This window comes from Dasypus novemcinctus, chromosome 6, assembly GCF_030445035.2.
Source record: "Dasypus novemcinctus isolate mDasNov1 chromosome 6, mDasNov1.1.hap2, whole genome shotgun sequence".
NCBI lineage: Eukaryota > Metazoa > Chordata > Mammalia > Cingulata > Dasypodidae > Dasypus > Dasypus novemcinctus.
Window position 1 is genome coordinate 33,964,822 of NC_080678.1, and position 17,067 is coordinate 33,981,888.

A 17,067-nucleotide genomic window follows, 5' to 3' on the forward strand; every position below is an offset into this window, starting at 1 on the left:
TCACGGACTGGAAAACTAAATATCATTAAGATGTTTATTCTACCCAAACTAATTTACAGATTCAACGCAATCCTAATAAAAATCCCAAGCCTTTTTTACAGAAATGGAAAAGCCAATAATCAAATTTATTTGGAAGGGTAAAGGACCCTGAATTGTCAAAAATGTCTTTATTGGTTTTTTTTCTTAATTTTATTTTGAAATACTTTCAAACTTAAGGACCCTTACCATAATAATAAAATAATACAAACACCATACAAAGAACTCCAATATTCACCTATTCCCATCTGAAGATACCTAGATATACCAATTTTAACATTCTGCCACATTTGCCATATCATTATATCATTTTTTTACACTTTTTTTACTAAAGTTAATAGATCACAAAGAACGTTATATTAAAAAACATTAAAAAAATATAAAAAACATACGAGGTTCCCATATACCCTACTCCCCACCCCCCCACCCCATCATTTTTGTAAATTGTAATTTTTTGAAGACATATACATTACAAAAAATTGTTACATTAAAAAATGTAAGAGGTGCCCATATTTCCCCCCCCACCCCCACCCCACTCATCCCACATCAACAACCTCCTTCATCATTGTGGTCATCATTGTGGCACCCTCATCACATGAGGTGAAAACATTTTGGAGCACTGCTGCACCACATAGATAATAGTTTACCCTGTAGTTCACACTCTCCCCGAGCACATTCAGTGGGTTATGGAAGGATATATAAAGTCCAGCATCTGACCCTGCAATATCATTTAGGATAACTCAAAGTCCAAAAATGTCTTTAAAAAGAAGAACAGGGAAGCAGACTTGGCCCAGTGGTTAGGGCGTCCATCTACCACATGGGAGGTCCATGGTTCAAACCCCGGGAATCCTTGACCCGTGTGGAGCTGGCCCATGAGCAGTGCTGATGTGCACAAGGAGTGCTGTGCCACCCAGGGGTGCCCCCCGCATAGGGGAGCCCCATGCGCAAGGAGTGCGCCCCATAAGGAGAGCCACCCAGCGGGAAAGAAAGTGCAGCCTGCCTAAGAATGGCGCCACCCACATGGAGAGCTGACACAGCAAGATGACAAACAAAAAGAAATACAGATTCCCATGCCGCTGACAACAACAGAAGCGGACAAAGAAGAAGACGCAGCAAATAGACACAGAGAACAGACAACTGGGGTGGGGTGAGGTAGGGTGGGGGGGAAGGGGAGAGAAATAAATAAATAAATCTTCAAAAAAAGAAGAAGAGCATAGTTGAAGGACCCTCACTTTCTGACTTTAAAGCAAATTACTTAGCTACAGTGATAAAAACAGCATGGTACTGGCATAAAGACAGACACGGTGACCAATGGAACTGAATCAAGAGCTTGGAAATAGACCCTCACATCCACAGTCAAGTGATTTTTGGCAAGGCTGTGAAGCCCATCCCCCTGGGCCAGAATAGTCTATTCAACAAATAGCAATGGAAGAACTAAAAGAAAAGAAAGAAAGAGGACCCTTATTTTCACCTTATACAAAAATTAACTCAAAATGGATCAAGGATGTAAATATAAAAACTAGAACCATAAAACTCCTAGAAGAAAATGTAGAAAAAGATCTTCAAGGTCTTGTGGTAGGCAGTAGTTTCTTAAACCTTACACCCAAAGCTCAAGCAACAAAAGAAAAAATAGATAAATGGGACCTCCTCAAAATTAAACACTTTTTGTACCTCAAAGGACTTTGTCAAAAGGGTGAAAAGGCAGCCGACCTATTGGGAGAAAATATTTGTCAATCACATATCTGATAAGCATTTAATATCCATGATATATAAAGAGATCATACAACTCAACAATAAAAAGACAAACTACCATATTTTAAAAATGGGCAAAAGGCTTGAATAGACAATTGCCCAAAGAAAAATTACAAATGGCAAAGAAGCACATGAGAAAACATTCAACATTACTAGCGATTAGGGAAATGCAAATCAAAACTACAGTGAGGGAAGCGGATTTGGCTCCATGGATAGGGCGTCCGCCTACCACAAGGGAGGTCCACCGTTCAAACTCAGGACCTCCTTGCACATGTGGAGCTGGCCCATGTGCAGCGCTGATGCATGCAAGGAGTGCCCTGCCATACAGGGGTGTCCCCCGCATAGGGGAGCCCCATGCGCAAGGAGTGCACCCCAAAAGGTGAGTTGCCCAGTGCGAAAGAAAGTCCAGCCTGCCCAGGAGTTGCACAGCACACACAGAGAGCTGATGCAAGGAGATGACGCAACAAAAAGAAACACAGATTCCTGTGCCGCTGACAAGAATAGAAGTGGACACAAAAGAACACACAGCAAATGGACACAGAGAGCAGACAACTGTGTGCGGGGTGGGAGAGAAATAAATACAAAATAAAATAAATCTTTAAAAAAAACAACAAAACTACAATGAGATATCATTTCATACCTATTAGACTGGCTACTATTAAATAGTCAGAAAACTGTAAGTGTTAGAGAGGATTTGGAGAGATAGGAATGCTTATTCACTGTTTTGTGTTTTTTCACATTTCTTAAAAAAGATATTTAGATTACATAAATGTTACATAAAAAATATAGGGGGTTCCCATATGCTCTGCTCCCCATACTGCCCACATTTACACCCATTAACCACATCCTTCATTAGTATGGTACCCTCATTGCAACTGATGAACACATTTTGGAGCATTGCCACTAAACATAGATTATAGTTCACATTGTAGTTTACACTCCCACACAACTGTGTAGGTTATGGCAAGATATATAATGGCCTATATCTGTCATTGCAATGTCATTCAGGACAATTCCCAAGCCCCCCAAATGCCCTGTATTACACCTGTTTTCCCTCTCCCTGACCTCAGAACCTCCAGTGGCTACTGCCTCCACATCAATGATTTAAGTTATTCTACTGCTAGAATCACAATAAGTCTATAGTACAATACCAGTAAGTCCACTCTAGTCCATAATTCATTTCCCAATCCCGAGGATTCTGGGATGGTGACGTCCACTCCACCTCTAAGTGAGAGGGTCCTCTCATACAGCTGATGGATGAGACTCTCTTACTTGCAGTTGTAGGTTCTCTCTTGGTATGGTGATTGTCCATCATCATCTCCTTGTTAGTTGTCCTGGGTGAGTCCAATGAACTGGAGAGTAGGTACTGCAACTCCATTGAAGCTCAGGGCCCAGCTGGCACCTGGACAGTCAAAAGACTCAAGTATCTTGGAAGTACACCTATCAACTCCAACACCAACTACAAGTTCAAATAGAAGGGACCAAAGAGCCATGCATAGGGAAATCACAACTGAGCTCAATTCTGTCACAAATGCCAAAGTAGGGCCCACTGGCAAGGAACCAAAGTCATGAGCTATTTGCCCTGACCTGGGTATCTCCAGAGCCCTCACGAGCCCTCCTGTTTGAGGTAGTGTCTAATTTGGCAGTCACTGAGATCCTGCTTATTCACTATTGGTGGGAGTGTAGAATGGTACAGCCACTGTGGAGGACTGTTTGGCAGTTCTCAGCAAAGTTGAATATAGACTTGCCATGCGACTCAGAAACACCATTACTAGGGATATACCCAGAAAAACTAAGAGAAGTGACACGAACAGACATCTGTAGACCAATGTTCATAACAGTGAACATTACCCAATTTGGAAACAACTCAGGTGTCCATCAACCGATGAATGGATAGGCGAGTTGTGGTATATGCACACGATGGGATATTAAGCAGCTACTAAGAAGATATGAAGTCAGGAAGCAAATGACAACATGGATGAACCTGGAGGACACTATGGTGAACGAAGCAAGTAAGACACAAAAGGACAAATACCGCATGATTGTACTACTATGAACTAAATATATTATGTAAACTCATGGAATTTTAATAAATTAGAATATAGGTCACCAGAAAATAGAATGAGGTAAAGAATGGAGAGCTAAGGGTTAATCTGTGCAGAATCGATAAAAAGGTTGTTTGTAAATCTTTGGAAATGAATGGAAATGGTGAGAGCACATCATGGTGCTTGTGACTAGCAGAGCTATTACAGGAGTATGACAGTGGTTGAAAGGGAAAGTCTAAGGGCATTTATATTATTAGAAGGAAAGCTAAAAAATGTAACAAGGACTGTATAACAGTGAAACCTCATGTAAAATACGAATATGAGTGATATTGCATATATGAGACTGTTTTTACAAAATATAAATACAAATATACTAGAGAGAAGGAAACAATAGCAGCTATGTATGGCAGGGGAAGGATAGAGAGTGAGAGGTGATGAGTTTTGTTTGTTTATTTGTCAGGTTTTTGTTTATTATTATTATTATTATTAAATAATGAAAATGCTCTAAAAAGGACCAAAGTGATGAATGCACTATGTGATTACACCAAATACTATTGATAATTCACGCCAGTGTTCCTGACAGGAAAACAAGTGGCGAGGCTGCTGGTTCAATAATCAAAGCAGCAGAAATATACTTCAAATAATTGTAACATCATTATAAAATGCTATATAACAAACGTGGTAACTTTAATTTTCATGAGATAGGATTTTTTAAGAAAAAAAGTTTTTTTTTCAAAAGAAGAAAGTAACAAAATTTAAGGCTGCAAAAGGTAAACTGAGCCTTTTCCTTGGGAAGAATGTGGCAGATTACACACTGAATGTCTGGTTTATACCTACCCCAGAAAGTCCATTGTGTTTTAACATATTTTCAGGTCACACAACACCCTCATTTTATAAAACAATGTGAAAGTTGCATAAGTCAGGGGATCATCATCTGTATGAGATTCATTCTGACAAGTTTCAATTTTACTAAAATTCTCCTAGAATAAATATACTGGGATTTAGAGGGATGGATCAATAATTCAAGCTCACTGGGAGTGTTGCCAGATTCTCATATTACCTAGATAGCAGTTATAATTCTTGTTAACATTTTCCTAGACAGATACTACTTCAAACCTTTTAGGACAATGCTGAATTCTTGATGGTTATTAAATAGCATCAGTCAAAGCTACCTGAACTTGTGCTGGTTGACAACAAGTATTTCTAGGACTCAGCTACTGGAGATAAAATGAAAATGTGTCATTTAGTGGTGTGACAGAGATGGCCAAGTGCACACATCTCCTCCCAACTCTGAGTTTAGAGACATCACATGGGTGGCATAAAATCAGCCTTAGTGGGAGTATTTATTTATTTATTTATTTTTATTTTTATTTTTTGAGTTGCTGGGGTCAGAGATTGAGCCCAGGATGTTGTATGTGGGACTCTGGCACTCAGCCACTGAGCCACATCTATTCCCCTGAGTAGGTTTTTTTACATATGTTTGCCTGTTGTTTTGTTTTTGTTTTTAGGAGGCATTGGGAACTGAACCTGGGATCTCCCATGTGGGAAGCAGGCCCTCAACTGCTTGAGCCACATCCATGGTGGGAGTATTTATACCACAGCAATTGGCAAATGCTCCAAATCAAGGCTCCCCCTGCCCCAAGACAGCTGTTTGCTAAGCATGTGTCACCACTCCACTGGTTGTATTCCTAATCTCTCTGGTTGAATGAAGTCCACGAAGGTAAAACGTTGAGCTTCCATTCCTGTTCATACAATTTGTGCCTCTCCTCAAGTGGCTTCATCTCCTCCACTTAGTTCTAATTTCAGCAAAAAGAGCTATGACTTGCTCACTTACGTCAAACCACATTTATGAAGAGGTGCGTTTTCCTCAACAGGTGTCAAGCTCCTAGCCAGAAAATCATTCTAATCGCTGAGCCCAGCCCACATACTACCCGCCTACACTCGGGGCCAGGCATCTGTCCCCACGTGGACATCCCGTTAGCAACTCAAACTCGGTAACATAGATGTTCCCAGGCAGGCTTCTGTCAGTCAAACACCTCAAGTTTTCAACGCACTTGGAGAGCATCCTCAGCTCCCTCTACTCCTTTACCAGATACCATCGCATCTTATGCCTTGAAAATCTCCCCAGTCGAATCCCCCCTCTCCAGCTTTCTTTAGTGTAGTTCTCTTTGTCCCTCCCCTGCCCCCTCTTATCCATTTTCCACACTGTTGCTGGGCTGGACATTTATAAAAGCACGAGGGAGCAAGCCACTCCTCTGCTTAACAGCCTTCCATAATTCCTAATCATCTTTGGTTTAAAGTGCGAATTCCTTGGCACAGGGGAAAAGGCCTTTAGCATCTGAATCTGGACCCCCTTCCCTATTCACCTTTTTTTACCCTTCAATCCCTCAACATCAGCCTCTCACTGCTTATTTGCTGAACACCCCAGGGTCTCTCCTCTCTGTCTCAGACTCCTTCCTGAGAAGTCAACAGAGTCATCTACCCCCACCTACACAGAAGGCCACTCGGATTTGTAAAATAGGAATACTAACATTTACCTGAGAGGGTTGTTGGAAAGATTAAATGAAATGGTGTGTGCAAAGAGCCTGCAGCATAATGCTGGGTTCAAAAGTTTTTTCCAGGTTTACTTCCCCTGAGAAAAGCCCCAACTGAAGAACTGCGCCTCTGCCATATTACTAACATTTGTTTAGCAATCTGTCATTTACAAAGTTTACCCATCACTGAAATGCAGGGTAGAAGGGAGATGGATCAAAATGTGTTTACAAACATTTTTTTTTAATTAAGGGGTTTTGTTTCCAGGTTCCTTTCCTTAGTCCAGCATTTATATGGCAGAAGGTAATTAACCTGGGGTAATGAAATAAGGTCAGGTAACCTTTAAAATAAAGACCCTAAAAATTCCCCATTTGCAGGACTTTTCAAACTTACTTCTTAAAGTAGCAAAGCCCCTCCCTATCCCTAAATGCTACCTTATTACATGCCTTGCTAAGTTTAGTTAAAAGAAGAATTTGGGGAAGCGGATGTGACTCAAGCAATTGAGCTTCTGTCTACCATATAGGAGGTCCAGGGTTCGATGCCCAGGGCCTCCGGGTGAAGGCAAGCTGGGCTGTGTGGTGTGATGGCCCACACAGAGTGCTGGCCTACACAGAGTACTGCCCTGCGCAGGAGTGCTGGCCCACGCAGAGAGCTGGCACAGCAAGATGACACAACAAAAAGAGACACAGAGGAGAGACAATAAGAGACACAGTAGATCAGGGAGCTGAGGTGGTGCAAGAGAATGATCGCCTCTCTCCCACTCCGGAAGGCCCCAGGATCGGTTCCCAGAGCTGCCTAATGAGAATACAAGTAGACACCCTACAAGGTTTATAATAATTAGCTGATTACAAGGTTTACAATGCTTAAGAAACAGAGACTTGCATTCTGGCGACATAGAGCAGCCCCCCTTCCGAGCCTACGTGTTCAGATTCAGTTCATTCCTCACAAGAATAGACAAAGGAGCCGCATGATACCACCAACCCCTCCCGCATCCCTAGAATTCACTACCCCAAGCCCACCACCTCCGACCCATCCATATTGGCCCTTGGGTCTTGTCTAAGCCCCAAACCCCTCCCACTGACTGCGCATTTTCCCACCTATAGATGTACTGTATAAATTCATGACTGCCTCTGCCACAGGTGGGCTGAAGTCTCTCTTCAGACCCCTTCCATGCCAGTGGGGGGCTGAAGTCTATTCTTCAGATCCCCTACACTGGAAGAGATTCCCAATAAACTTTCTGCCTGCAATCGTCAGTCTCCATGTCCCAGTGAGCGCTGTTTTTCTCTAACAGGATCCAAAAAGGCAGACTCTTTACACTGTACCATACTGCCTCCATCAGGGTCAAAGCCACCGTGTATAGCCTTAGAACAAAAGGTTGACATTTCTTACACATGATTATTCATCATTCATAAATACTGTTAACTCTACAAATCTAAGATAGGCAACTAGAAGTGCAAATAAATTTAATCTGCTTCCACTTGATAAAGGTCAAATGGAAGAGTATTAATAATGAGACTTCCTTAAGGATTAAAAATAGCATTCTCTGGCTGCCAACAGGGGAACAATCCACCAGAAAAGGAAGTAATCTACATGCGGAGCAACGGCAAAGGAAGTGAGAGGCAGACTTCCCCATTATTCTAGAGGAAAGAGGTAAATAGCCCCATTACTGCCGGGCTATTTAAGGATCTGCTGGCAGATTGCTCCTTGCCCACCCACAGCCACTTACCCCTTCTTCCTTAATTACACAACCGTGATTTTATTCAGGGTATCACCAGCAAAAGACAGCATTTCCCAATCTCCCATGGATCTAGTTATGACCCTACTATTAAGTTCTGGCCAATGAGACCTAAGCAGTCTTTAAGTAGGACTTCTGGAAATGTTCTTTAAAAGAGGAATGGCCTTTTGCCATTGCCTCCTCTCTGTTCTCCATTTGGCCGCCTGGAACTTGGATGTGATGGCTGTAGTTCCAGCAGCTATCTTGTCATCTGGAGGATGAAAGACTTGTACTAAGAATGACAGAATAGAAACAGAAGAAGAATCTGGGTCCCTGGTAACTTCATGAAGAAGTCATCGAAACAGTCCTGAATTAGGTACCTCTGGCTTTCTATGTGAGAGAGTAAACCCTTATAAGAGAAATTTACTTTAGTCAGATGTCTTTTACTAGCAGCGATAGAAGCCATGCAGATACTTAGGAAAGTGGTGACCCCAGGAAAAGAAGAGTCATCACATATCCTCCCCCACTCCTCGCCAGATTTACAAGAGTAATTCCCCAGTGGGTGAGTGGAGGGCATGCACCCACAAGCTAAAATCAGATTACTAGAAGCTGAACTTATCTACGACTGAACTTATAAAAAAAGAATAAGCCTGTGAAAGCAGAGGGTGTCAGGGCGACCTGGTTAGCAAGCCTGTGCCACTTCTTCCGCTGTATCTGACTAGCAGAGGCGCCCCTTTTTATACCTCTTCCAGGTTGCAGAGCTCCTGACACAGGGCTGTCTTCAGGTCAATGTACTCTCTCCCGCATCTCACTGCTATCAGACACTCTTTGGTCAAACGCGGGACCTAATGGGAGGACAAGGTTCTTAGTGGAGAAGCCTGAGACAACCTGGTGCTCCCTCTCTGCCAAAAAATGCAGCCAAAGCTTCAGAACTCCAACATTGCCCTCTGAGGGGCATGGTCAATCCCTGTATCCCTGTGTTTCCAAGAATCCACTTCTCACAGTACCCTGGTAAAGCAAGGCACTTAAAAAGAGTTCCAGAGTGCTCCGTTCTCAGTCAGTGGCTTCCATGCTGTAGGTTCTCTAAATCTCAGTGTTCTCATCTGACAAATGGGTACGTAAGAGCACCCACCTCGACGGGTAGTTGTGAGGATTTAATGAGCTAACTTACAGACAGTTGTTAGGATAGTGCTTGGCACATAAGTGCTCAGTATAGCTCAACCATTAATACCATTGAGTTCTTTTCTTTTCAAAGGGAACTATCTAAAAATGTCTCCATCACGTTTTCTTCCGCTATCACCAGATGCCCCCTTCTCTATTCTTTGCATTTCCTGAGCACTTGGCATTCTTGCCCCACATAAGAGGCAATCCCCTTCTGTGTATAAGGCAATCCCCTTCTGTGTATAATCTCTTCAAACCCCAGTATTTTTTATGTTTGATATTCTCTTTAAAGCATCACTAGTTTTCAGTTCTTTCAATATTCTTGTCTGAAGTCACATGTTCATAACCATATGATTATCATACATCCTGAGACTGCTAGTTGAAATATAAAAGCACCTATCAGTAAAATTGTTATCCTTTACTCTCAGTGGTCATAATGGTACTATAATTCCATGCCAGTTATTCTCCTGAGGCACATGTTAAAACAAATTAAATTCTAATTTTAAAAAAATTCCCACAAAACAATCCCACTAGTTCTTTGGCTTTAAAAATGGGTTGAAGTTTAAGAAACAAAGATATACTAAATAAAATAGAGTTTAAGCAGATTTTTTCTTTGTTGGTTGCAACTGAATGTACCTTAGAAAATAGCTCCAATAACATCTTTTGTCGAGCCCGCTCATAAGGGTCACATGGAAACAGCTTCTTTCCAGGATAAGCATCATCCAGGTATTCACACGTGATGGCAGACTCCCAAATCAGCTGGCACTTGCTGTTCTCCAAGACGGGTATTTGGCCAAAGGGGTGCTTTGTATAGAACCAATCAGGCTTGTTTTTCAAATTAATGTTGACAATTTCATGCCTTAAAAAGCAAAGGAAAACAAGGCAGAACAAACACAAGAAGCTTACACAGACAGACACGCCTCTTGAAAGCAAACAATTTTATAAAATAAAATTTTCAATCAGTATTTTAAAGTTTGACATAAAGGAAAAATACGTAACAGCATTTTCATTTCTGCAGTAAAATGTGTTAAATATTTTCTATGCCTTATAGGACATAAGGTTCTGAGAGGTTGACTCTTGTGCCCAGTGTCACCCACTAAGAAATAGCAGAGCCAGGGAGTCTGACTAGAGCTCACATGCTTAACCATGGCACTACAAAGTTTAGTATACCTTAAAGTTTGAAATAGAAATCTGATATTAACAAAAGAATATGGTAAATTGGAGCAGTTAGGAGCGCAAGTTCTGCCATCAGACTGCCTGGTGTCTGGGCAGTCTAGCTGTGTGAGTCTGGCCCAATTCCTTACCCTCTCTGGGTTCTACTTCCTTAACTGTAAAATGGAGATAATAATTCTATCCACATTGTGGCATTGTTGTAAGGATTAAATAAGTGAATACATATAAAGTGTTTAGGACAGTGCCTAGTATATAAGCATGCAATGACTTTCTTTTTATTAATTATTATTGCAGGTCTATAAAGTTAACAGAGGCAGGTACATATATTCAAAAGTTAAAAGAAAGCATATGGGTATATTCTTTTCTCAGTCTAGGAGACCTGAAGGGAGCATAGGCCGTGTTGTGGGCCTGGGTGCCATCAGAGTGCTAAGTCGTAGGTGCTGAGTCATGAGTCAGGAGTGCTGAGTCATGGGGGAAGGCCAAGGCGCATGCGCCTCCCCTAAATTACCATATCCCTATATATTCCCCCTTCCCCTCCTCTTCCCCGAACTCGTCTGCAGATTGCCCAAGAGCCCATGCGCTCTGGCTCTCCCAATAAAGTCTCCTGTTTCTTCTGGCCGGTGTTCGTGCGAGTTCCTAGCGCGCCCCGGCGGCGGTTCCCAGAGCGAGGCAGAGAAGTCGCCCGGACAACCCGTATCTCACGCCGGCAGCGTGAGGAAGGCCCTCTCCCTCAGAGGCACCAGTCCACGAGATGCAGCCGACCAGCCGCCTTCAGAGACTGTCTTTTTTTGGTTTTGTTTTTGAAGATTGATTTATTTATTTCTTCCCCATTCCCCCTCCAATTGTCTGCTTCTATTCACATTAGGCAGCTCCGGAACCGATCCTGGGACCTTCCGGAGTGGGAGAGAGGTGATCATTCTCTTGCACCACCTCATCTCCCTGGTCTGCCTTGTCTCTCATTGTCTCTCCTGTGTCTCTTTTTGATGCGTCATCTTGCTGCATCAGCTCTCCGTGTGGGCCAGCACTCCTGAGCAGGGCAGCACTCCACATGGGCCAGCTCACCATACGGGCCAGCTTGCCTTCACCAGGAGGCCCTGGGCATTGAACCCTGGACCTCCTATATGGTAGATGGGGGCCCAATTGCTTGAGCCTCATCTGCTTCCCTGGGAGACTGTCTTAAACCCAAAAGCAGTAGCTCTCAATGAGAAGTGAGTTTGTCTTCTGCCCCAAGGGACATTTGGCAATGTCTGGAGACGTTTCTGATTGTCACAACTGGGGGGAGGGGGAATCTCTACAGTTTTACTGGCATCTAGTGGATAGAGGCCAGGGATTCTGCTAAACATCCAACAATGTACAGCACAGCCCTCCTCTATGCCATCCCCCCAACAAAGAATTATCTAGTCCAAGATGTAGATAGTGCCAATTATGAGAAATCATGCCCTAAAAAAATATTTACATCAATTCCTAAGCTGCCAATTGTCACCACTGACAAAACATCAAACTGCTATTATTTCTCTCTCTCAAAAAAATAGGTAACTAAGGGCCAACTAGATTTGAACAAAAAAGAATCTGGAAATACTAGCCATAAACTACTCAAAAAGGCAGAATGACATAGTTTTAATGAAAATTACTGTTTTAGTCTTTCTCTGGCATGAGTCTCAAACTCTGAAATTACCCTGTAGTAATTGACTCCCCAAGACAAGAGTCAGAAACCCTCGGTAACATATTCTCAACACTTAGTCTTTCAGGCCAGTTATATTATGCAGTCCACATAAGTTGTTCTACCTTCCAAATCCAGACCCTTAAGACCTCATCTTGCAAAATTTCTTCTGGAATGAAATATACCCATTTATTAGATATGATGGAACCTTCAAGAAAACTCTTGAACTAGTAGAGTAGGTCCCTCTACTTCATTGTTTGGATCTATTCATTCATTCAAGAAATATTTACTGAGCACCTGCTATGTGCCTGGCTCTCTTCTAGCGCACGAATAAAAGAGACAGGGACTTTAATTTAGTGGGGTGCAAAGACGGGGGAAAAATGATAAACAAAATAACTGCATGCAGGTAAGTGCAAAGAAGAAAGAACTGGTCTGACCTGAAGGTGTGCCATGGGAGTGGCATTCTTTGGGACATTTGGGGGAAGCCTCGGGAGCTTCCGCTGTGCCCTCCCTCCACAAACATTATGGGAGGGAACCAGCTTACCAGAGCCATCCTTCCGTTTATTCTGAGCTGTCCTAAAAGTTTCCTGCACAGACACGACTCCGGAAAAAAAAAAAAACAAAAAAAAAAACCCTACATTTCAGAATGGGCCGATAAGGAAAGCACCCTTGGCCTCAAAAGAAGGCTCCAGAGAGCCCCTGGCTCCAAGGTCACTGGGTTTGCTCTGAGCACGCGCGGCTCCCGCTTCTCACCTGATTCCTTTGGCATAGAGGACAAGGCGGGTTCTGTGCGCGTAGGGGCAGAACCTCATGCTGTAGAGGCGGATGACGCCCTCCTGGACCGGCCCTGGAGGACGGCTTCCTGCAGGAAGAGAGGAGAGAAGCCAGGGAGTTCAGTGAGGCCCCCCGCCGGCCGAGCTTTGACGCCGAGGCGCCAGCGTGCGCGCTCCTCCGCACGGGAACAGACAGTACACGCTTTTCTTTGGCACGTGGCTTTGTGCGGGGGAGCCGTCCAAGTCTATCCGCCCCACTGGGGTGTGGGGCAAGGCTGGGGCAGCTCCCTCTCCAGACTCAACATCCGCAGCCCGCGGGCCCCGTCGGGAGGACTCACCTTTCCCCAAGCTCTTGATCGCATCCCCGTACATAGCCTCCTGCTGCCCGTGGAGCACCGCATCCAGCACCAGCTGCCGCTGCCTCTGCGCCGCGAAGAGCTCCGCAGGCTGCAAGGGCAGCGGCCGGCCCGCACACCACTGGGGCTCCAAGGTTAACTTTTGAACTACTGGGCTTTGGCGTGGCTGAGGAAGAAAAGATCTGGGAAGGAAGCTTGGATAACTTAACCTGGGGAGCACCACCCCAGATTTGGAAGCTAAAGGGTAGGGACGGGCAAAGTAGATCTGGAAAGGGCCCCTCGCTTTGGACCCGTGGGCACAGCGTTCCGTGGGGCTCCTCACCCCATCACAGATGAAAAAAGGCGCTTACACCGGCATGTGTTTGAAGTGTGTTCAATAAATATTGACCAGGGTAAAGCTGACTTTCCTTTTCCATTGTCAGCCCTCCCTGCTGCATCACTAAGACAATTGCTCTCATCCTCTGTATAATGAGTAGGGCATTCGTGTTGTTGTTTAATAAGACCAGACTTTCTCATTATATAGCAGAGAGGGAAGAAAAAAATATTGGAGTTGAGGTCTTGCATGACCCTGGAGGGAATGCCTTTTAAAATTCTGCACCCTAAACACCTCACTTGCCTCATGGTATCCACCTTCTGAGACTTTACTCAAGTTCTGAAAAAATAAGGAAAACTGGTAATAAAAAAATTCCTGGAGGCAAAGAAAAATCGGTGACCCCTCAAGCACACATTGTCAATAGGCTGCTTGGCCCCTCCATTCACAGGAGATAAGGGGAGTAGCCGACCTGTGCTGCAGCCCTGGTAAGCCGAGGTCCAGAACTTCAGCAGGTGGAAAGATAACTCCTTTAATTTTACAGGATTGAGCTGAAGTGGGAATTGCTTGTAAATGCATTTTATGGGATTGATGGGTAAAGAAAGGGAAAAAAAAGTCTTACACTGACTAAAAGATTTCCATAGATTACCTTATTTGAGTCCCACGATGGCTCAGTTGGGCTGCTAATATTGTTCCTATTTTACAAAATAGAAAACAGCCTCGGAAAATATAAAATTATTTTGCCTAGGTGCCCAGCTAACAGGGTTGAAGAACTCTGTCTGCAGACTATCTTGGCTTCTAAAGCTGTTAACAGTAGGGAGAGGAAAGGACTTAAATCCAGGAAAAGATGCAGCACAGAATGGCTGCTCAACAAATGTTAATTGAATCTAAATATCTTTTATTAAAATGACAAAAACTAATTAGGTAACTTATGAATGAGCATTTTTTGCCTTGGATTTCCAATCTGTCCAACTTTGTGGATAAAAGTGCTAAAAAATTTTTCTCTACTCAATTTTTAAAAACATTTTAGGAATAGTATTTTTTCACTAAGTCATTATGAGTGATTTCATGTGAGATAAGTTTCTCTAATGATATGTCATGTGTTTTCCCTTTATAAGAATTAGAGAATGTCACAGATGTTTGAATAAATGCTCTCTGAAAATAAAATGCATATTTGAAAGCAAGAAATCTGGTGTTGGAAAAGACAAACTGGGTCTTGTTTTTGCCATACTGATGTTTTTCATTTTGAAAGATAGACAATATAATAGGATAGCTACTACTCTGGACCAAATTTTGATCCAGAAAGACTGACTGGGTGGTAAAGGAGAAGCAATGAACATAACCATTATGTTTGAGTTCCTACTAGACAAGAAGAGGTTTCCAGGGCAGACACATGCATCCTTCACTTAAAGAAAGCAGATTTCAAATGGTTCAGAGAAAAGAGATCCAGATTCTCAAGGGTCTAAGACCATAAGAGGAGTGAGAAATTCCCCAAAGCAAAATAAATTAGCACTAACATGTATTCAGTGCTTTACATGCACTTAATCCTTACTATAGCCCTATAAAGTTTCTATTATTGTCCCCCTTTAAAGATGAGTAAACTAAGGCTTATCAAGGTTAAGTCACTTGCCAAAAGCCTCAGAGCTAGTAAGTGATAGAATGAAAAGTATGAATTCATGAAGTTTGACTTCAGGCAGCACTTTCAACTACTAACCTCAGTCTATAGCAGGGGTTGGCAAACATTTTCTGTAAAGGTCCAGAGAGCAAATATTTTAGGCTTTGTGGGCCATCTGGTCTCACCTACTCAAGCAGCTGTACATATATGTAAACTAGTGTGTGTGGTTGTGTTCCAATAAAACTTTATGAACACAATTTGAATCTCATGTAATTTTCATGTCACAAAATATTATTCATCTCTTTTTTCCCTCCACCATTAAAATGTAAAAACCAAATCCAGCTCTTGGGCTAGATTTGGTCTCCCGGCCTTGGTTTGCTGACCCCTAGTCTATATTAACAATGACTGAAATAACAATGGCCAATCTGGAAATTCCATTTGTAAATTAAAAGGTCCTTGGAGTCACCTTTCTATCATGCCAGAAAAGGACCTATGTCCAATTTTATTCTCCTCCTTCCCACCTTTTAAAAGGAAACCAACTCTGAGGGTTGGAAAATGTTTATTAAAAACATATCTGATGCATCTCTGACAGACCTGGAGCAGTTAGTGTCTGCTGCTAAGGTTTCCACTACAGATGCAAGAAAAAGAAGGTCCTCGCGTTCTCTGTCTGGTTGTGGCAGCCAAGACTGAATGGGGGAATACAGAAAATTCTAAAAACACGGGGAAAGGGAAATTATCTTTGCAACTCAGAAATAAAAACAGCAAATAGCCTTTTTACTCTACAAAAGGAATCTTTCTGAAATTTGGATTTACATGAGAAGTGTTGGAAGACTATGTCCCTTATACTCATGCCTTCTGGTTGATTCCTTCTGGTTAAAGCTTTAAAGACTTTGAAAGGTTAAGAAAATAAACAAAACTTGATTAAAGGCAAAAACAAAAAACAACCATATCTGTATATAGACAGTTGAGCCTGAAAGGCAAGTCTATCTGGTATAGGTATGGGAGAAAAATCAGGAGGGATGGAAATAGTTCTTCCTCTAAAGGGAAGCAATATAGTGTCAAAGTTCTCGGAACAGGCCCTGGAGCCAGACCGCTGATTTTGAACTGCTGACTTCGGCATTTTGGGCAAGCTATATAATTTATCTACTTCATGGATCTGTTGTGAATATAGAATGGACTTGTGCAATCCTCGGCATAGTAAGAGCTCAGTATACTTTGAAATACATGGCAAATAGTAATGAATAAAAACATGTTTTTAGTAGCATAGTGCTTTTCAATTTTGTATCCACAAAGAACTGCACTAAAATTGTCAAGCATATTAGAATTAAAATCTACTCACAATACTCATTCACCAGTTACCAATGTAATGGAAATTGAATGGATTGCAAGCTTCAGGGAACATATCAGTTATGTTTTTTAATCCTATCACTAAACAATACAGTTTTCTTGGAAAGATTTTAATTATGACCTTTCTGCTACCCCTACTTCCCTACTTGCTTTTTAAGACCCAATAAAGTACCTCTCTGAAACCCATTTAGCAAACTTCCCTACTAAATTACTGTTTCATGTTTACACCTTTCTTATACTGATTCATTCAAGCAACAAGTAAATAGTAATAAGGCCATATAAAATCAACTCCAAATCAGTTTTCAGCTACCTGAAATAAATCAGGTCTGTTTTGAAAATGTGATGATCTTCGGTCATGGGTGATTAAATACTTAGGTCTTCTGAGAAAAGGTCAACACAGAAATAATTCATTCACTCCACTTACATGGATCTCTATTTTTGAGGAGAGGAAATGGGGTTTGCACTGTGCAATTTTTTAAACTTTATTATCTCAGTCTCTGAAAATGGCAGAAAATAAAAGACATGCCTCTTAATAATTCAGAAGCCTAATTTCTATGAAAATTTTGTTAGTGTTCTTTTATTGTTTACTAAGT

At 42.2% G+C, this 17,067-nt stretch overlaps 1 protein-coding gene and 1 non-coding gene across 3 annotated transcripts in view; one reads left to right on the forward strand and one right to left on the reverse strand.

Moving 5' to 3' along the window:
• Nucleotides 1-17,067, reverse strand: part of LOC101433952 (glutathione S-transferase omega-2) — a 39,642-nt gene that overhangs the window by 21,254 nt on the left and 1,321 nt on the right. The window contains exons 1-5 of one of the 2 annotated variants that reach the window (XM_071215683.1): nucleotides 14,162-14,201; nucleotides 13,185-13,368; nucleotides 12,827-12,935; nucleotides 9,877-10,099; nucleotides 8,823-8,924 (exon numbers count right to left, since the gene is read on the reverse strand). In XM_071215683.1, coding sequence (XP_071071784.1) covers nucleotides 8,823-8,924; nucleotides 9,877-10,099; nucleotides 12,827-12,935; nucleotides 13,185-13,218 — 468 coding nt within the window. In that variant the 5' untranslated portion in view covers nucleotides 13,219-13,368; nucleotides 14,162-14,201. Of the gene's footprint in view, nucleotides 1-8,822; nucleotides 8,925-9,876; nucleotides 10,100-12,826; nucleotides 12,936-13,184; nucleotides 13,369-14,161; nucleotides 14,202-17,067 lie in introns of those variants that run through there. The other variant, XM_004468235.3, reaches the window with a different exon arrangement.
• LOC111766501 (small nucleolar RNA SNORA31) lies at nucleotides 15,705-15,833 on the forward strand. Its single transcript, XR_002798536.1, has one exon. It is a non-coding gene; the product is annotated as a small nucleolar RNA SNORA31 (small nucleolar RNA).